General features: G+C 37.5%; 1 protein-coding gene across 7 annotated transcripts in view; it reads left to right on the top strand.

The window, feature by feature from the left end:
• Positions 1-21,661, top strand: part of MYO3B (myosin IIIB) — a 226,599-nt gene that overhangs the window by 187,508 nt on the left and 17,430 nt on the right. For 6 of the 7 annotated variants that reach the window (XM_053981863.1, XM_053981862.1, XM_053981865.1 and 3 more), the window contains 3 exons: positions 1,399-1,505; positions 1,880-1,926; positions 3,198-3,550. In XM_053981863.1, coding sequence (XP_053837838.1) covers positions 1,399-1,505; positions 1,880-1,926; positions 3,198-3,330 — 287 coding nt within the window. In that variant the 3' untranslated portion in view covers positions 3,331-3,550. Of the gene's footprint in view, positions 1-1,398; positions 1,506-1,879; positions 1,927-3,197; positions 3,551-21,661 lie in introns of those variants that run through there. The other variant, XM_053981864.1, reaches the window with a different exon arrangement.

Raw genomic sequence — 21,661 nt, 5'->3', positions numbered from 1 at the left:
CCATCCCCCCCAGGTGTTGTGATGGAATGGAACAAGTGCTTCTCTCCCATGCAGACACTGCAGTTGCACACTGAGAGGAAATTCATATTTTTTAAATTTTATTGTTGAGCAGAAGAAAGTGAAAGAGAGAAAATCTCTCAGAACAGTCAGTCTTTTGGCTGAAAAGGCCAAAGTTCAACCATCTCCTCCACCTTGTTCAAATTGCAGGTACAAACTATAAGCCTGAGTGCATAATAAACCTCCTCTGTAATGTTACCTTCTCCTTAAGGCCAGATCTTGTCAATGGATTTGTGAGATTAGAGCCCTGCATCTGCAAAAGCCATATTAATTTCAGTTTTGAAGTGTTTAAAGGAACTCATGCTACTTGACCTGGTCTTTTGTGTAGGAGCAAGTTCTTTGTGCAGTATGGAATGCAAATATATAAGATGTATATTTTTCCCTCAGTGCTGCCAAACCCTGTTTTTATTCATACTGTCACTAAAATAATTTTTAACTGTGAGATATGAGAAAAGTCATAGGCATTGGGACAATCATCTGAAAGGGTATTTCCTTACTCCTATAGTATCTTGTAATAACTTACCAACTTTATGAAAATAGTTACTTTGTAATCCAAAGTATGTATCATGGAAAATACCTGGTAAAATAGAGCACACCATAATGTCTTTTCTCCATGATATTAAAAAAAAAAAAACCCCATAAAAAACCCCAAACAAATCACACACCCCCCCCAAAAAGAAAAAAACCCAAAACCAAAAAACCACAAAACTCAGCAAGCTGTTAGTTCTTTTCAGAAACCCTTCTGAAATACTTCCTTCATCTTTAAATTCTGCTTTCCAGATGACTTTAAGCAACTGTTACTTTACAGCACATCACAAATTATATGAAGAAAGTGTAATTCCAAACTGATTCATTTAATCTGATTAAACGGAGAGCCATGTCAAGAAGGTAGCCTTTTTATATAAAGAAAATGATGATAATAGACTAAGTCCCATCAGTCAAGAGACTTTATTACTGTGTGCTGTAGAAAAACTATTTTGTTGCTGCTGAATGATACGTTCCTAGCTAGTCACAATATACCTCATTTCCTGCTTAGATAACAGAAGATATTAAGAAAAAGTGTGAAAGGAATAAGGAACTGTGTGATCCAGATATACAGAAGAATAAAAAATGTTCAAAAGTGAAAATTAAGTTCTGCATAAAAACTTGCATTTGAGCTAAGTTTCAAAAGAGAAAACAAAGATTCCCAAGTTTCTGTTTGCTTACTTTGAATAGAACAGACTTGCTAATAAATCCAGGACCAAATAGGACAGAAGAAAAGACTGTTTACAGACTAAAATGTGCTAAGACGTTCACAGCACCTGGCACAGCTTAAAACTAAATTGTGTTATCTTACTGTAGGTTCAGAAAACTGTCTTGAACAGAAGCTGAGAACACCTCGTCGACGATGTCAGCAACCCAAAATGCTGAATAGCCCTGAGGATAACATGTACTATAACCAGTTAAATGTGAGTTCAAAGTGGCAATAAAGCTGTTTTACTGGCTTTGTTTCCAGTTAATAATTCTGTTATTAATACCTGTTTCAGCCCCTCCAGCCCCACCCCCACGTTCTTCTGCTCTCGTCTTGAACATGTGCTTATGCTCTTTATCTGTTGCTTTCATGTCAGGATGTCTGCCTTCACGGTGAATAATTGATGTGGTTTATCAAAGACGAGCAAGATGCATGCTTCATCAGGCTCACTTGAGCCCTTTGATCAAAAAAATTATGCTGTGACTTCTGATATTATCAGCATCTGCTTGCATTCAACACAAAATCACTTTGAATTAAAAATTAACGACTTGCTGCTTTGCTTTGACTGTATGTTCTTGGCCCTCTCCACAGGGAACTCTAGAATATCAAGGGAGCAAGAGGAAGCCAAGAAAACTTGGGTAAATATCTATCTTCTTAGTTCTAAGCAACTGTAAACAGAAGAAGTCCTTTGTGATATTACAGAATATGCAAAACTTTCTAGAGAGGTTTCTAAAAATAAACAACATATTTCTGTGCATTGACATTGGACATTTTCTGCAGAAGCAAATGTAAAACTTGCATGTACTGCTGTCTGCAGACACTAGAACTGATTCTTATAAAATATGCTCCCCAGCTCTCTCTGTGTACTATTACTACCAAAAAAATAGCATTGTTCATATTTTGAAGTGTGCTTCACACTGGTGAAAGGTGCCAGATGAAGGGTGTTAGGACTGTGAAGGCCTGTGACCTAGAACAGTGCCAGAAGCCCTGCCAGCCCCACAGCAGCACACTTGCAGTGCGCCTCTTGTCGTCCTGGGGGAGCACATGTGAGGTGCTGACAGAGAGGCCACTCTGCACAAAAGGGAGTTGCTCCTTCTCTGTTGGACCGAGTCAGTTCTCATTGCTACATGAGCAGTTACCTCCTGGTATAGGTAAAATAAACTAGGCTGGCTCCTATGCAATTGCCAGCATGTTCATTGCCTGATCACATGCATCAGAGAGAACTGATGGGTGCTTACAGACACATTTAGTCCAAAAATTTACCAGAACCTTCTGTAACTTTTCCTCTGGTTTTTATTAAACTTCTGAATGTAACTTTATCAAGAGGTCTTTTAGTCAAGCTAAAGTCCAACTTTTTCCAAGACTGTGCAAGATTTGGTTTATTTTCTCTTCCTTCCCTAGTTTAAAAAACTTCGTATTCTGGGAATAAAAACACGAACATCAGACTGCAGTGCTCATCAGACATCACAGAAAAATGAAAGCCCCTTGCTGTCAATAGGGCTTTTCCCAAATATTGATGATGTAGTCTTTGGCTTATATTCATAGCAAACCATCATCTGAAATACGATACCAAAATCATATCCTACTTTTGGAACATACACAGATAAAGAAAAGACACATTGCTCAAATTAAATGCCCATTTGGTGCAAGCAGTTGTTCTCTCATTCTATAGTCCCAAACTGAAAGATGATATTGCATTTCCCTGATCCTCAGAACCATTCAGAACACAAAATGTAATAGCAGTTGGAATATGTATAAAAGCTGTATCTTTCTCATCAAATCATCCTATCTTTTTTTTTTTTTTTCATTCTTATAGTAGGGCTTTTCATTTTTACATCCACAGAGTAGATTTATTTCTGAAGATATTGATAGTGTTTAACTTAAGGAGTGTTGTTTGTTTATTTTCAAGCCAAATCAAAGTACTGGATGGAGAGGATGAGTATTACGAATCATTGTCAGCTGTTGAATCTACCCCTGAAGATGACAGTTTTGTCAGCTCTCCATCTCCTCCTACAAGAGATGTGTCTTTTGCTCAAAGCTGAACCTCACTCATTCTATTGACTAATACTGGTAAGAGTATTTTCCTGCTGATAAGCTCTTCCAGTTAACTTCGTTTATGTGTGTTCATATAATATATTAAAAATACCATGTTAGCTAGTTGCTTTAGTTCACTGATATAGATCTGGGTTTGCAGCTGTATACTGTCACATTTAGCTGTATTTCTATAAACAATTGCAGTAAAGAGGAGCAACACTACCTGTATGTGTTGATGTTGATAATGGACACATTTCTTTAGCAGCAAGGTTAGTTTATCCAGTTCTGACCCTTTCTTTCCTGCCTCCCCCTCCCTGGGCTGCTGTTCCCACCCTGTGTCATCCCTTCTGTTGTGCTGGCACAACTGCTGATAGAGCTGAGTGAAAAGTAAGATCAAGGAACTGAACTAGATTAAAAGAACACTGTACTAAAATTTTTAATTTGGGGTCATAGTGAAAATGTTTTGTATTTCATTAGATGAAATTAAACATTATCCTTTATAACTTTCTCTGCTGTGTATGGCTTTTAACACTAGAAAAATGTACAGAGTAAAATAATTTAAAATATAATTGTGTCTCAGTTTCCCTTGCAAATAGTTTTCTTCTAAAAGCATTTGTTTACCATAAGTCTAACTCAAGGAATTATTTCAAATATAAGAAATAAAATCATTTGAAGGCTAATGTTTCACACACTGCTTCATCTAGTCCTTGTGACTGAAATAATCATTATGACTAGTTATTTTTGTTATCCATGCAAATATTTAATTTATTCCTTAAGCTATATGTCTGGGCTCTGATGACTCCTACATTTCCACAGCCTTCTTGTACGTAGCAAGGGGGGAAAATTCACCTGCAAATTTTTCTACTTGCTTTTCACTTTCTTTGAAAATCCTTAATGATAACAGTATGTGACTTTCTACAGAATACTGAGATTCTTTGACAGTTACTGTTTCCATGGCAGAAGCCAACTATTTCACCTTGCTCTTTTATTTCTGGTGCAGAAATACCATTTTGACCTGTGACTGTTCTTTGCTTCTTTTCCAGACAAGCTCTTGTCAAAAACTTTTGGAAATAAAATGTTCACATTTACTGCCTTACACATTTGCTCAAAATTATTCCAAAGCATACTGATTACTGATTAAATCTGACCATGTATTTTACAGACCTAGTTATGAACCTTGTTTTTATCTCTGCTCCAATGAGTTTACCCTGATCTATGCTAATAGATCTTCCTATTGGAGATGCACCTCCCACCTTTTCCTTAAGCTACATCATTTCTTACTATCAATGTTCACTGGCATTGTCTTTTTGACTACAGGACAAGGAAAGGTGGCATGAGAAATGAGACCCAAGTGCAGTCATGATATCCCTAAGCTAGAATAGGGTTCATAAGAAGAGAAGGTAATGAAATAAATAGTTCCACAAAAGCTTTGTGGAACTAAGCAAAGCAAAGAAATTAAGTTAGGCAGGGCAGATGAAGATGAGCAAAGGATTCCAGGAAGAATAATTCTTCAGTCATTCTTTACCTAAAATATAAGAGAAGGCTGAAGCTGGAAGTTATAATCCTGACAGACACTGAAGTCTTTCAGTTCACTCCTCATTCTCCTCTGACGTGCATCTAGGTAGGTATATTTTAAAGGCACTTAAGAGCTTTTGAAATTTAGGAACTCCTTAAACAACAAAGAATTGGTGAATAGCTACAGATGAATTAATGATATTAAAAAATGCAGTGCAAATAGAAATGGCAACTAATATGAATGCATGTGTACAGATCAGTTTCTTTAGATTTTGTCAAAATGTAACAAGAATTAGTGGGTTATGATAACTCATCAAAAATTATGTAACTTTTCCTATGCAATGAGTAAATTCTCAGTTAATTTGTAACATCTGGATGGAAAATAAGATTATTTTTAAAAAGACAAATTACGTGCTCTACTCTTCCATTGGCATAGATCAGAGAGAGTTCTAGCAATATTGATGCCTTCTCATTCCATCCTTCCTTTTTGAAAACTATTAAGGAAAATGAAGCTTTATTATTACTGCAATTCACATCATTATGCATAGTTAAGAGTTTATCAATTATTTTAATTAAATGACAGTGATGTTTCCAGTTATTATGTCACCTGCCTAAAACCAACAGTTTACCCTACACTGAGTAATACATTACCCTGAGTAGTTAAATTCATAAAGAAGTAAGGAAAAGTGAAAAATAATATATAATTCAGTGAAGCACTTAATCCAAAGCCGAAGTTCCATTGAAATCAATGAAATTTTGGCATGTGATTAAGTGCTTTGCTGAATGGGGGCTCAAGTTAACAAGAGCAGCTTCAGAATGTTCAAGAATAAAGTACAGGCAAAATGCAAAAACTCTCCAAGTACATCCCTTAAGTTTCTTCCTTTCTTCTCTTCCAGTTGTTAAGCTCCTATCAATCGCAGCCATCAGAAATGGACTTCAAAGAGATTTTAAGCAGTCTTTAATTGCATGGAAAGTGTAGAATACAGTATTTTCCTTGTTATATACAATGTCACTATCTACATCTGCTGTACTTTTTCATATTAGTTAATGTCACTAATAGTTTAATACTGAATTTACTACTTAAAAGCTACTGTTGAGTAGTATGTTTTCATTCTTGTTGCTTCTTAGCTAAACACTGTGCATGAAGTCAGTCTGTGTATTTTATTCTTTTCTAACTTATTCCCTTTCCTTATTTGTTTGCACTTCATCCTCAACAAATGATCCTGTGAGGTGGTCTTCTCTCATCCTGATTTTAGAGCACAATGTATATCTTCTGAATATCTTTTGTATATCTTTTATGAAAAGCCTTGCTGTAGAGCCAGGCAGTCACGCTAAGACTGACCAAAGAGTTGAACCTCTGTTATCATATTGATAGAAGTGTGTGTTTGAGTTGATTGATTTGTGTGTGAAACAGGAGGTATGTCAGTGTGATGGTCCTAGTCAGTGGAAGCATATCAACAAGAATTGCTTAGATTTTCTTATTTGACTTTCACAACATTGAAGCATTGTTCTGATTTATTTCCTTTCATGTATATTATCTTGAAATATTAATGTATTTTGCTTAATAGTTCATAACATTTCCTGTTCTTAATATTTTATAAAAGTAAAGAGTTTAAATCCTGTTAGGAAAAGAAAATTTCTTAGACAGTGTGTAATATATTAAACAGTTCTCAGCAGATGGGAGAGAAAAGGATGAAGCTCAACAAGGGATTTTAGTAGATTTCTTCTGTAGATCTTGATGGCACTAGAAACTGGTTCTTGCTAAGGACAATTTCTGCCTTTCAGTTATGGCAGCTTAAAAACTTGTCTCTGTGCCAAAAAAAAAAATCGGGCAGGGAGCTTTTGGAGATTAGCCCCTTTCATTTGGTAATTTTAAATGTGCTTCTGACTTAAACATTTACATCACTTTAGTAACATAAAGGGACCTTAGAATAGGAGTAAATTGCAACCATCTTAAATTTGCCCTCAACCTGACCTCCCTCACCCATACACTGTAAGAGTTGTGGAAAGGTCTTTTGTCCGTTGAAGGTCTTTTAAGTGGCCCCTATCAGACTATCCAAGGACTTGTTACTTAGAAGCTTATAAAATGTGGCTATAAATTATGTGAAACTGGGTGCTACTATCTGTTTTACACCATATAAAAATTGATGTGAATATGGGATTTAAGTCCCAATTTTAAAATTTCGCCTTTAGAAAAAAATTGTAATTGAATGTTTATACCCTTCTGTTCTATGATTTGCAATTATAAAGGAATATTGCTTTTTTGTTGTAAAATAGGTAGCAATTAGATAAATAACTCAAGTCTACCATACTCTTATTTCTTATTCCTTTTTTTATTGCCTCAAAATAGAAAGAGAATTTGGAGAGACAGCCAAACTGGCATTTTTAAATGTCTTCAGGTTAACCAGATAAATATAGTGCATACAATTGAAAATCAAGCCATATGGTACAAAAGTATCCTCCTATGAGAAATGGGTAGATGGTTTTAGTACCGATATATGAGACGTGGCACATACTAAACTTACCCATCCTGCATTTGACTCTGACAACAAAATGTGAGAAGTAATGTCAGTTTTGTTGTTAACACTAGAAGTACATTTCGATAACACACCTTGTCTTTAACAGTACTCACCCTAGGAGGAGTTGTAGCATTCTTAACAGAAACTGTTTCTGCTTGACAACAAAGCAGTTCTCCCAAACTGACAAAAGTAGCACAGGATGCTGTGAAAACCAAAGGCTAGGGAACAGCCCTCTGGGTCAGAGCTAAAGATTACAGAAGTCAGTGAGAGGTTTTGTGTCTCATTTGTGATGAGCACTGGAACAGATAAAGGAGAACGTTGACAATTCATAATAGTAGAGCCTGTGTCTTTAAATACACTAGCTGATGCCTAACTCAATAGATTTGTCAAGAGTTATTGGATATTATATATTTTATTATGTCTAGAAATCCAAGGTCAGACAGAACAGTAAATACATACATTTTGTAATCATGGAACTGTTAATTGTAGTTCTTACACTGTGATGCTAAAGGACATAGAAGCAGATAAGTGCAAAGCATATCTTGGAGTCATGTTTTCAGAAACCAGATTACATATTATTGATCAGACCAGTAATAGATAAGTCCCTTTCTTTTGTTTGGCAGGCTTATTTTTTAGTTAAATTGCAGAGGGATATTATTTTTTGATAATTTAACTAGGATTTTATAATATAGTTGGCAAATGGAGATGGCAAGTAGGTAGATCAACATGCATGCTTTTTTCTGCAAAAGATCCAGGCCTCAATTTCTAATCCATTGCCAGTGAAAAATCTCATCTCAATCTCTAAGTGAAGTAATATCACCACAATAAAGACTGGATGTCATCCACTGGGTGGACTGGAATTCAGTGCTGGGAGGCAGGCCAGCCTGTCACAAATGTTTCCAAAAATTGTTGTGCTACTGATCATGGCAAGTCTTTGACAAAGACCTATCTAAAACTGGAATAGTAGAGCTGGGGGTCCCATACTGTCTAATGCACTGGTGGAGATGGCTGAGGCTGGGACAGGGGTAGCAGAATCTAGAGGTTCTGGTGTAAATGACCCTCAGAAAGCTGGATTCTGGAGTACAGCATCACAGTACAGCTGAGAAATTGTGATATGGAGAGGCTACACTGGGGCCCCTAGCAAAGGGAAAGGAATGGGCAGAAGGTACTTCCACAAAATTGTGTTACATGGTTTATTTAGTGATTTTTGGTTTTGCTGCTGCTCCCTGTTATAAGCAATAAATTAACACAGTTGCACAACTGGAGAGATTATGTAAAGACTTCTGTGACAAAATGGCTCTTACTGAGATCGCAAAGTCTTTAAAACAGAAACTTTTAATGTTGTAATTTCTACTACCCCAGGAATGAGCATTCAGTTCTTATTCTGTAGGATTAGCTTGATGGAAGTTTACATCCAAATTCAAAGGTAAGTGCTGTACTTAATGCAGACACAGACTTGATTTATTTGATTAAATTGGCCTGTTAGAAATTATGTTTTGAAAGAAAAAAACCTGTGAGGCTTCATAAAACTGTTAAGTTTCGGTAACTTGTGTTGCAATCTCTGGCATCTTCAACTCAGTACAGATTTACAGCTGAGTTCCAATTGGAAATTGATATTGATTGATTAGGTTACTCATTTAACATTCCAGCATGCTACAACAATAATGCAACAGACCGTGATAAAATAGGATGTGATCTAACAGGACATGACCGATGGGATGAGAGCAAAATGCTGGGTTTGCTAGTAGTGCTGTGCAGTAGCTCAGATTGGCATCTTGTGCGCTTTGATTGCTCATTTCATTTTACTGTCATCCTACTGAGTTGAACATTTTAAAAGACAACGGTGTTTTTCCATCTGTAAGTCATGGAAAGACAGATGGATGTGGAGAATCTCCACCTACAGCTCCTTGACTGAATGCCACTGCCCACTTAGTGGTAGAGAAATCTCTTCTGGAAAATCAGAATGTCTTTAAATATATTATATTGTGACATGCTTTTTTAATATGGGAACTTACAGATATTTTTAATAATTTTTAATGAGTATAAGTAAAACAAACTGGTTCTTATCAACATAGCTGCTATATTATAAACACTGCTTCTATTATACTGAAGTTAATCCCCAGTCCTGTTACAAGAAACTCATCCTTATTAAAGTAACATTAAGAGCTTCTTTTTATTGATCTGTTCCTTTCACTTAATGATAGGAACTTACTGATGTTTTAGTAATAACCTTGCAAGCTTTATCTCATTTTACTTCAATATGTGTTAAAGATAGATGCTCTGGAAACTAACTTAGCATAAACATTTTGCAGATGTCTTTAAAGGTTAAGGAAAAAAAGGTTTAGTTGCGCTGCATGTTAACAAAGATGGCTGAAAAACTGCAAGATAAAAGAGAGCCTCGAGTATGAACATCAAAGAATTGTTAATGACAAGAAATACCATTAGGGTTAGCATCCCTTTTGTTTCAGCCTCCTCACACCTGCAGTGTGTTGCAGATTCTGTCTTTGTTGGCACATCTGAATTACTTCCATTAGCATTTATAGAAAAGTGGCTGCAAAACAACAGAAATGTACTCCTGGTTTTCTCTGTTGCTCCAAAAAAGTAAGATATTAGGTTCTCTGTGGGTTTCCTGCAAGGTACAGTATCTTATTGTAAAGGAGACTGCAGACCCAGGATTCCGTTGATTGCAAATGAGCTAGGTTGAAAGGAGAGGGGAGCTTTTGATACTGCTAGAGAACTAATATAAGCAACTACAAGAAGCACATATAAGAAGCTCAGACATTAGCAATAGCAAAATCAGAGCGTGAAATTCAGATTAGCCCTCCACAGGCTGTGAGAGGGAGGGGGTATTGGAAGACTTGGCATGGCTAAAGGTGTAACCTGTTTCATTTGGCCCCTGAAAATTTTTAACAGATGGTGGGACCAGCTGTCTTTTTCAGCCATTTAATAAACTCTTCGGTGGTAACAGTTTGGAAAGTGGGGGGTTTTGAGTTTTAGGCCAGAGGAAAAAATAAAGAAATCTGTCCCAATTGTCTTTGCCAAATAGAGAAGTCTGGAAGCATTATGGAAAGTTAAAGTGAAAAATCTAATTGATGATACTGTCCTGATTATACATTTCAACAGAAGAGAAAAAAAAGAACTGCTTGTGCCCAAGTGGACCGTTGCATTAAAAAAAATGCCTATTATGTTATTATCTTTATCTGTCATTTTAATTTCAGCTCTTGCAAAGAGGCACATAATGAGAAATTTTAAATGAACTGTAGCATGAGAAACTGCCTTACTTTTTGAAACATGATACTATATTAAAGAAACAGGCAGTGTGATTTCCTATATTAAAAATGAAAAATACCTTTTGGATAAGATTAGGTTTACACTGTCTGCCTAGGTGAGTACGGTAGTCACTGAACTTGCATAACACAGTGTTATAAAATGACAATAAACAGCTGTTTGAGAAACATACTATGTTGGGCCTCTAATAAAAGCCTTAGTGATATGTGGGATTTTATTTGAGAGTTTACAAAAAAAAAAAAAAATTAGTGCAACTGTATTTCTTCAATTAAATTATTTTTTTTAAATTAACATTTCCAACACAACACTTAAACGGCAACTCTCAATTATATGAGATGCTTTATTTAAAAAGCATGTCTAGTGTCTTTGAACAGAACAGTTCTTTTTGCACATTTACATGCTACCCAGCTGAGCAGCCAACCCTTCCATTTGACAAGGGCTTTGTTCTGCCTACAGGCCTATTATAAGCCCTAGATTGTTTGCCCTTAATAAATTGCAACAATAAGACAGAAACCTCTTTCAGGTTAAGAGAAATAAAACATGTTGCCTACATAGCAAAGCATATGAGGTTTAATAATGACAACAGAAACATATCTACTAAATCTCATTTGCTTTGCTCCCGGATCACTACAGTTAAGATAGTACAAAAATGTTAGCATCTTTCCATGCACCAAACAAAAGATTAAAGAAAACAAGAGTGGGACAAAACAACTCTAGCTACAGAATGTTTTTTTTCTTCACAATATAAAATCATACTGAATGCTATGTAAAGAGACTAGTGGGGGCTAAACAGAAAGAAATATGAACATGATTAAACATAGCGCAAAAAATGTTTTTAACTGAAACAAATCATGATTTCATATTATCAAGAGGAAGAAAATAGTGCAAATTATTTAAATTGAAGAATTTGTACTACTCTCTGATGTGTTGGTGTGCATCTGCTTTTATGTACCTTTCAGGCCCTCCACTGAAACACAAAACCGTACCAATTTTACTTTTATAACAGCATAACAGCTAATGAGCATTCTTCTGTGGCTCAAGTGTTGGTGGAGAACTTGTGATCTTATACAAAATTGTTAAGCCCTGTTTCTCAGGCCCCTTTGGTAACATTCAGCTGTCGGCTGTGTTGTGTTTGCTGAGATTGTTAGAGATGGCTATCTTTGTTGAACCTAGATCTGCACAGTTTTTACACTTAAGCTGGAAATTCCCAATGGCCTTTTAGAGTATATCTGCAAATTATGGAGAAAATAGGAGGCAAAAAGGACAACATTCTGGACTCCTTGTGCAACAGTAAAATTGAAGAAGGTGAGCATAAGTGTTATTAAACCGCTAAGTATAAGCAGTTTGGAAGAGTTTTCTCTATTAGAAACTCATTAGTTACTCAATAAAGTGCTTTCAGAAAGAAATTCCAGTCACTGTTCTGTTTATAGCTTACTTTTTTAATTCTTTTTTTAAATTTGCACATGGAAGTTCTGAGAATATAAGTATTTCCTTCCTTTGATTATAAGAGAAGTACATACATGTAGTACTTGAAAATGTTGCTGACAGGCTAGAAGTGATATAAACATTCAAAGGAAATACAGTGTTTATGACAGGTATTGATTCCACTGCATTAAAGGCTACTTTTCTTTCTTTTAAGGCATTTTTGAGCTATGGACAATATTCTGGGGACTATAAGATATTTTCTTGGGAAATTTTAGTATTTCCTACTGAAATTTCTGTTGCCATTTCTGCTCAATCATAACCTGCAGGAAACATGGTCGTGGTTTTTCTCTCTCTCTTCCTTTGTGTTAAAAGAATTAGAGGGGGATTCTTCATTGTCTCTGCCACAGTGCAGTGATAATGTGCCAGCTTCACTGCTTCTTCCAACTGCTGCATGGAACCAAATGGAGAGCACATGATTTGTTGTTTCTGAGAGAGCAAAGCTTGCTTGTTTCACTTTGTGGCTTCCTACAGTGTTAATCTCTGTTGTATCCAATTTCTGGGTGACACTTGGAAAAGGACTTTCAAAGGATGGGCATAAGGAGAGAGGTATTAATGGTCTTTCATAAGGGAATTAATGGACTTGGGAACAATGGAGTAGAAAACTTCTATGAAAGAGACTTAGAAGAGAGGAAGATACATGAGACAAGAAGAAAAAATACATGAACCATTAGGTTTCATGGTAGAGGCAACCTTTAGTAAATTTTGAAGATTTTTCTCATCATATACTATAATAAAGCATTAAATCATGTTGCAGAGTGTCTTAAAATGTATGTAATACCTATAATAGAAAACCACTTTAAGATGCTTTAGAAGCTTCTTAAGAAGCCAACTGGTATAGTTACTGCAACTGCAAATTGGTTTGTTTAGAACATAATTACAAATGGACTAGTAATTCAAATTACAAAAGTAAAATGTTCCAGGTACAAAATTTGTCCCTTTTCTACAATGGGAAATTGCTGTAATACTGCAATCTGTTTCTTGAGACCTGATTCCTCTTTCAAAGATCAGGAAAAAAAAAATCTTCCATTTTTGATTCCTAGGTCTGCAATACTTCATCATTTTCAGGTTTTTAAAGGATTATTTTATAATCATTATCTTATATCTTACTGTAAGCTTTGGAAAAATTGTTTTCTGTCATAAGTTTGCAGAAAATGTCAGCACAAGAAAAAAAATCTGGAATTATTAATTTTTAAAAATAGTAATTGTTCAGTATGCTAGAAATTTAGTCATTTTGACTTCTGAAAGATAGACTACAAAGCAGGTGATAAAAATCATAAGTGATGTATAGTACATATTATCAGCAAATGTTTCTCCTGGTGTTTCTCTATAAATATGCTACTAGATGGTGTGATGGAAATACCTTTTCTTTGATTTATCCATCATTTTTATAAGCATATTGAAGCAAAAATAGTGGTAATCTTTCATCTGAGGAGATTGTTTTCTTTCTTTTCTTCATCGTGAGAATGATGTAGTCTAAAAATAACTTACTTTTCTCCTTTAACTGGGGTTCATTACATTGCAAGAAATTATTTGTTTCTTTAGACAAACTGCGCAGAGATGGATATTGCTAACATATATTTTTCACCTTCAAATTAAGCAGAGCAAGAGAGATCAGAAAAATACCCAAAGATCAAAATATATCACTTTGATTTTTCCAGCTCAATCTTGTAAAAACCCTTGCTTCTCTCAAATATCTAAATATAGATACTATTATTTTCTCCATATATAAAGATCTCAGATGTTTACAGCCCTTTTACAATTAAATACATAATCTGTCTGCTCAGGCAGACTAAACCTGGGTACTTTCATTAAGATCACACTGGTTTTGGTTTTGACAAAATAATTCATCAGTAGCTGGAAATTTGTGTTTACCAATAGCTCGCATGCACTCTTGAGAGGCAGGAACACAAACTTCTTCTCAATATCCTATGATCTTCATTTAGTTCTTTGTATATCACCGTGTATTGGTAAAGGACAATAAAACCTGGATTGAATTTAGGACATCAAGGAAGGGTGCTGAACAAGGGATAGACATAAATAATTGTCCATATCCTCTACATTCTTCTGAATGGTCAAGAGCAAAAAATAGCCCAAACTTCTATTCCCCTTTTGTACTCTCCAGACTTCCATTATGTGAACATGCTGGTTGCCTCATAAATAATGCCTGTAAGACTGTTAGAGGGAACCAGCCAAACATGGATCAATGAGTTGCTGGTAAGGGAAAAAACAGTGACCCAAAACTTAGCTGATCCAGCAATATAGTTGTATGTTTGTGCCTCATGTATTTGCAGAGCATCAGATTCACTATGTTTGATCATATACAGTAGTACAAGGATTCACTGGAAAAAGTTGGTGGAACACTTACTGAGGGGAAAAGAAAACTGGCATAGAAAGAGGGTCTACTTAAGGTGGAGGAAAATTAGCTCTTCTAACTGCTTCCACGTGTGAGATCAAGGAAATAGAGATGATAGCGTTACTTAGTTCCCAAAGCTGTTTCAGGAGCAAAGCTTGCAGATCTGTCTTCAGGGGAGGTCATCACCACTGAGAGTGGTTGTTTTGATGATTGGTAAGTGAAACTAGTGTCTTGGATAGAATCTTGTGGTGAAGAGTTTGCTAAAGCAGAAAAAGGATGGCCTGTAAAAGTAAGCAAGTATCTAGTTATTTCTGCTCAGTATGTTCAGTGTTAGAGTTGTAGAAGCATATCTGGTTGTTAAGCATAGCCCACCTAATGTGTATTTGTCTGTGTAAAGCAAAGGTGTTGGGCTATGGTTTTTTACTTATCATATGCTCTCATCACTGTTCAGGAACAGGAAGAGTAGAAATATAGGTGTTGTGGGTGTGTTGGCTCACACAGCTTTATTTGCATATGCTGCATGTTTGTCTCTTCATTGCCTCCACAGTCTTATTGTTGCCCCTCTGCATGTCCAAGGTTATGTGGGTTTTACTCTGTCTGAAAGATCAACAACTGCTCATAATGAAAAAGTTGCTAAGAGAGTGTACAAGTGTCAGAAGAGACTGATGTGAAATCAGGGTTATGGGAGTGCTGTAGAAAGGAGTTTAGATTTTGCAAGGGAAATAAGTTGCAACATCATATTATTTGGTCCCAAGTTGTGTGCTTCTGCTCATCAGTCCAACTCCCTGCTCTTCAGTAGGGCTAATATATGACATAGAACAAGGTATGTGATCCCCTGTGTTGCCTCTGATAAAAGAGCTATAATAACATAGTACATCTTTATAGAGGAGTTGTGAAGATAAATGCTTTAAAGATGATGTGCTCAAAGTGACTAAAGCTCCTTCCAGTACACTCACTGTAGTTTGACCACCTTCTTACTCAGGAATGTCACAAGATTTTGCTTGTTGATCCTGTTTCTATGTTTCCACTCCGCTCAGCAGATGCACTCCTGTTACTCAGAAAAATATCCTGAATATTCCTCTCACACCTGGCTGGTATATCCTTACATACCTTGTCACTGGTAAACTTGGCAAGTTGACAGTTTACAAAAAGAAGAAAGGGAAACAGTGTAGTTGCTTTTCTGGCTGGTGGCAGGAGAGAGCAGGGAAGGGGAGACAAAGTTTCCACGCCTTATCTAGGTTGAATGTATGTATGAGCTGAGTGTCAGAGGTGACTGTATATGGCTGCATAGAGCGAAATGTTGAAGAACACCCCACAGAGATGAAAACAGCTTCAATCAATTGCTCAGGCTGAGCTGCTCCATTCATCTTGGTATTCTCATAATCAGTGTCACCAGCATTAACATGTGTAATTCCATGCTCATTCTTAGCTTCTGTAGTCAGTCTCAGCACTGATGTGCTGTCTGCTTAGAGGTTACCTTTTCTCTCCACCTAGACAGTTAGGCTTTTGCTTCTGACCCCTCCCAAAATGCTGGCTTACATTCAGACATCTGACCAGGGTTAGTTCAGAGTCTGTGTAGCTCTGTTTTTCCTACATTCCTCTTCTGCTGTCTTCCAGTTGTTGATGCTTTACTTTGGAGCACTGAAAATAGTGTCTAAATGATAGTGGAGAAGCATATACCAAAAGAAAGAACAAAGTGGACTAGACTGTGCTATTTCTAAGTATTTATAAGAAAATATTTATCAGCTGGAGCTTGTCTGACTGGTAGAGCAACAGTAGGTAGAGGAAATGATTCATTTTATAGGCAGTGTGATCAAGATTCTGTGAAGGCTACAACATAGAGAGCAGCAGTTGAATTGATGACCAGTGAGGCATATGGTATCTAAATTAACAGCATAGGATCTCCCAGGAGGAGGAGGAGGTCACCAGGGTATCAGAAGGCTCAAGCAGAAAGTTCATTTTGTCTCTTCCCATATTAAATTCCTGAGATGGTTGCTATACTGATTTGGAAAACTAGATAAAACTGGAGATGTAACACTTTCTCTTGAGTCTTTGCAATAGAGTTTAATGGACAAAGTTATGCACATTGCTAGAACTACCTCAGCCTCACTGTGTACATTTCTAAAACTTGATTTAGAGGGATTTTGATTACTGTGTTCTCTTGTAAACAGTGTTACTTCTAGAATGCAAATTACCTTACCCTTAATGAGAACAGGCAGCAGAAATTCATAAATCAACTGATAACTGTATCTCATTAAAGAGAATCACTGGCACTACAGAGCAGCTTCTTTTTGAATCACTCCGTGTGCCAAGTACACTTAGCATGTGTAGCAATGGAAGTAGAAAAAAGTAGTAAATCAGGAGCCCAATTCAGTTTTTCTGGGCATCTACTCCACTTCCTTCTGTAAGAATCTTGACAGAATATTATTTTTCAGCCCCATACTTTTGTGCATTGATAAGAATGGCAGCATGTTATAAAGTTAGTCTGATTACAGATGAAATTGCATGACTTGGCATTTGGATTTTTCTCCAAGCTTCTTTTTAAGACAAAAAATTTGGAAAATAGTTATTTGTGGTTTAATGTGACCTCCAAAGAAGCAGTCAGTGGTTTTCAGTTGGAGATTTCTATATCATTTGGGCATTGGAGTGCCAGCACTGCAGCATCATAGTCTCATTCTTATTTCCAGGCATAAGAATTAGGTAATTTAGACTAATACATTTTCACTTTGTTGCAGTATCTGTGTTTTTCCATGTACTCTTCTTTCTTTCATATGTAATATGTGATTCAGCTCAATGCCAGTAGAATATGCGAGTTTTCTTCATGTAGTAGGAAAATGGGAATGTGAGATTTACTGAGGGAGAAAAGCCAAAATATGTAACCATTTGAAGATTTATCTTTTTTCTCCCTTGGTCTCAGAGGTTCCAGAAGTGTGAGAAAAATTATACTGTTCATTAGACTGGTTCGTGAGTCATGGCCATGCTGACACACTCATCTTTGAGGAGAATATCCTTTCTCCTCATCTTGTCCTGGGTTCTCAAACAGCTGGTCAAGATGTTTGTCCCTGAGCAATAGGAGCTGATTGGAGACTGAAGTGAAATGTGATTTATTCCCAGATTAGGGTTGTTTGCTTTGATTGGCATGGCTAGCCAGCCAGCAGAAGGTACATGCCTCAGCCAGTACTTCAGAGGTTTCAGCTGAGCTGGGGCAAGTTGTTTAAGTGTTTGGTGAGGAGCAGCCTCATAAACTATGTGCAGAATTGAGGCAAGGAGCTCCTCTTTTCAAGCCTGGAGCAGTTGTGTGTATGGCAAGGGTCATTCCCCTTGTAAAGAAGAGGGGCTAGCTGACTAGCATCTAAGAGTATGGTTAGAATGACTTCACCTTTTTATAGTTCTGTGAAGATGGAAAGCATAATAAAAATATTGTGTACACTTGAAATAATTTTATTGATGGTATTTTAATTTTCAGAATTGGAGTGAGGGAAATTTATATTTGGGTAGTTCGTGTAATTTATGCATTTAACTATGTATGTATTATTCTGCACCACTTAAGGCATCAATTTCTGAAATGACACAGAAACATACTGTACACTGCTTTCCTGAAAAGAATTTTCTGCCAGTCTATGAGAGCAGTGTTCAGCTAGGGAGAGATAAGTCATTTCAGAATTGTAATTTAAGTTTTCCCCAATCTTTCACGGGATCCTGAACATCTGGTGGCAGTCAAGAAGACTGGCATTTAAAAAAAACAAACACCTCAATTTAGAAATCTAGTTTTTCTAGGTCCTGTTCAAAAACTCTCCCCCTGTTGAGGGTACTCACCTATGTCATAGTTAATATGTATTTCACTAATATGTATGTATAACTGGAAAAACCTACCTTGAAAGCATTATACAGAGAGGGTCTTCAGATTCTCTCCCATAGTGTGAAGACAGTATCTCTTTCCGGAGACACCTTTAATGCCAGTCATCTATCATATCTGTGTCCGTGTTTTGACCCTCACAATGCAACTATTAGGCTTTTTCTTCATATCTCTATTTTTTTTCCCCAGCTAAAGTGGAGTTGTTGAAGAGTTTATATAGAGCTCTTGCCTTTTATGATAAAGATTATGGACATTTTTATACATTCTTGTTCAGTAGTCCTTGAAGAGTGGGTTATTTCAAAAGTGCTTCTTGAACTATTGAAAAATACTGCCATTAGAAAATACTTACTGTTTTCTCTACCAAAAGGTTCTAAAATTACAGCATGAGTTCATTAAATAACAGGTGTATTTTTACAGTGTTGGATGAATCCACTCAGCCAAATCCATAGCAATGTGGCAACCATGTGATCATCCAGTATGAACAATGATCTTTCTGGATAAACTTTGTGCTGTTTCCAGTTCTAACACAGTATAGACACAGACAGCTGTTTAATTTGTCAATGAATATACTAAGTAACTATAATTACTTATGAGACCAAGTTTTTAGATAATATACTTTCTGTAGTTAAGAGGAAGCAAATAAATTAAAAAAAAAAAAAAGAATAGCTATATGTATCTGTAGTCATAAAATTATGAGTTCCCATCCAGTCTTCCCCAAACAAATGCATTCCATCAAAAATACAGAGGCTTTTTATACCTAGTGTTTCCCCAAAGGAGAGAACAAGCAGGATGCACACAGCAGATCCTTTTCAGCTGCTCACCAGAGTCTTGGCTTGCTTTCTATTTTGTAGAAGTCCATTTCTAGCTGTTAGAGCTGTGACGAAAATGCAGCCATGTATGCCAGAGGCAGAAAGCATTTCCAGAGAATTTGACATTATCATCTTGAACTAGAAGTGTCCCAGGCATTCCAACCAGAGCCAAGAATAACACTTTCAATATTGTTATGATTAAGAGTCTGATTCTTTTTTAAAATTTGGAAGCAAGGGAAGTAAGTATATCCAAAAATGTTCACCAATGTTCCCCAAGACAGGAGGAAGAGTCACAAAGGGCCAGCCAAGGACAGAGCAGAAGATGAATACATGACGATATTTAAAACTTTGACAACAGGTTTGTGAGGCATAAAACTTTGTGAGGCATAAAACTTGTTCCACTTCTCATAAAGGGCAGCTTAGCTTTCAGAAGTTTGGGAAATCCTCTATTAATCTTTGTCAAATCCACACCTACACTGGGAAATGTTGAGGCAAGCCCTTAAATCCTAAATATGCCTTAATATGTGCCAATCTTGTCTAGGATTTTGTGGTTTTCCCTAAAGCACAGAAAAAATGCAAGAGATACTATAGCAATTTTTAATATTTTTTATTTTCATCTACTGATGTTCAAATTACACTATGTGAACTGGTTATTCCTCTTCTTATGCCAGTCATGTTGTGTACTGTAAAAATGTGAATATGCTGAAGTAAATAAAAATAGTATGAATGGCATATAACTCAGAACTGTTGGCAGTGTATCCACACATGGTTGACACTGTATACCTAGGGTAATTTACTTTCTGGTGAAACTTCTTGCTGTTGTGGATGGGTGGTTTCTCTTTAAACCACCAGTACATCTTTAAACCAGAAATAAATGAGGGATGGTGTGAAGACACTGCCTTCTGGAGCAAGCTTATTACAGCTTTTTCAGGTTTAAATTTTGCCACCTCTTTTGGACAACTTGACTAGGAGGCTTGGCTGAATGTTAATGCAGCTGTTCACTTTAAAATGATCCTGTCTCTGATTCTTTGTCACAATTCCTATTTAATGGAAAGCAACCCAGGAACCCCAGGCTGTGGACAGCCAGGTGGCCAGAGCCCATCCAGGCTTCCAGGGTTGTTCATGGCTGTGCTGGAAGAGCTGAGGAACCGGGGTGATCACAGGAGGGACTGGGGGGGGGGGGGGGGTCATGACAGGTGACTGCAAATGACTTTGGAGGGACTGTGAATGTCATGAGAGGAACTGGCAGTGGCAGTGTGAGCCATCACTGGGACAGGTTTTGGGGTAGGCTCCAGGATGAGGTACTTGGAGCCCTAAAGTCAGAGCCACAGCAGAAACTATGGAGGGTACCACTGGCAAGCAAGCAGCTGTTATTCCAAGTATGCTACCTGCATTCAAACCAAGGTCCACAGAGCCTTGCATGGTGGTACAGCCACTCTGGGATACCTGAATCTGAAAAATCCTGATTTTTAAGACACCTATCTAAGAAACAGTGATGGTGACTCGTGATTTACATCTACTGTGTTTAAATCGACAGTAGCCATCCAGCCCAATGTAGCCTGAGCCCCTCTGACCCCGGGGGCGTTAGGGGTCTCGCCGCCCACCGTAGCAGGCAGGGTCCCATGGAGGCAGCGGGGCTCTGGGAGCCCCTTGCCCCTCAGTCCCGTGCTGGAGCAATTCAGGCTCCGGCTCTTTGCATCCGGGCCGCCGTGCTCCCCGCGGCGTCGACGGCGCTGCCGCTGCCTCCCTGGTGGGCCCAAGAGCTGCTCCGGCCCCTACAGCCCCGCCGGTCGGGACCGGCCCCTTGGTCTGCGAGCCAAAGCTCCGCGCAGAGCTGTGCTTTTCAGCGCCACTGTCCGAGCGGCCCCTGGCCCGGCTGCGCTACCGGGAGCAGCCCCCAACCCCCCGGCGCTGCGCCTCCTCCCGCGCTGCGACTCATCTCTGGTGTCCCTTTGCTTTACACTAGGACGTAGCGGCAGCCCATTTCTCATGGAAATTGTGCTTTCTGTAACTGAATTGACACTTGGCCTTGATACCTGTATCTCCTGATAACTGAAACAAATTTCTAAAATAAATATTGTACTTTGATCTTCCAGCCCTGCATTTTTAATGACAACTCAGAACATCACTTCATTAAGAATACATTTCAGGAGACTGAAATGCTCCGAGTTTGAACACTAATTATTTGTACAGAAAATTACGACAACGTTTCATTTTTCAGCCCATTGGTTTCTTCCAGAAATGAGAAATTATTCTCGATTTTTAGGTAATGTACTTTCTTGGATGCAGATTTATAGCATTTGTACTGTGGCAGCTGTATAGAAACTTATCCAGTTTTCCACTAAGTCTTTTGCAACTTGACAAATCATTTTGGTTCGTCGAGATATCTGGGGAAATACCGTACTTTAGAGAATGGAGGGAACCTTGGGGTGTTCAGTGTCTCCTGACCTACCTATCCCCTTTCATTTCGTTTAGAAACGTTGTTCTGAGTATCCATCTGGCAATTACTAGATA

The sequence above is a fragment of the Vidua macroura genome, chromosome 7 (assembly GCF_024509145.1).
Source record: "Vidua macroura isolate BioBank_ID:100142 chromosome 7, ASM2450914v1, whole genome shotgun sequence".
In the NCBI taxonomy this organism is placed as follows: Eukaryota; Metazoa; Chordata; class Aves; order Passeriformes; family Viduidae; genus Vidua; species Vidua macroura.
The sequence above is the reverse complement of the archived record's forward strand: the minus strand, read 5'-3'. Positions and strand labels throughout refer to the sequence as shown.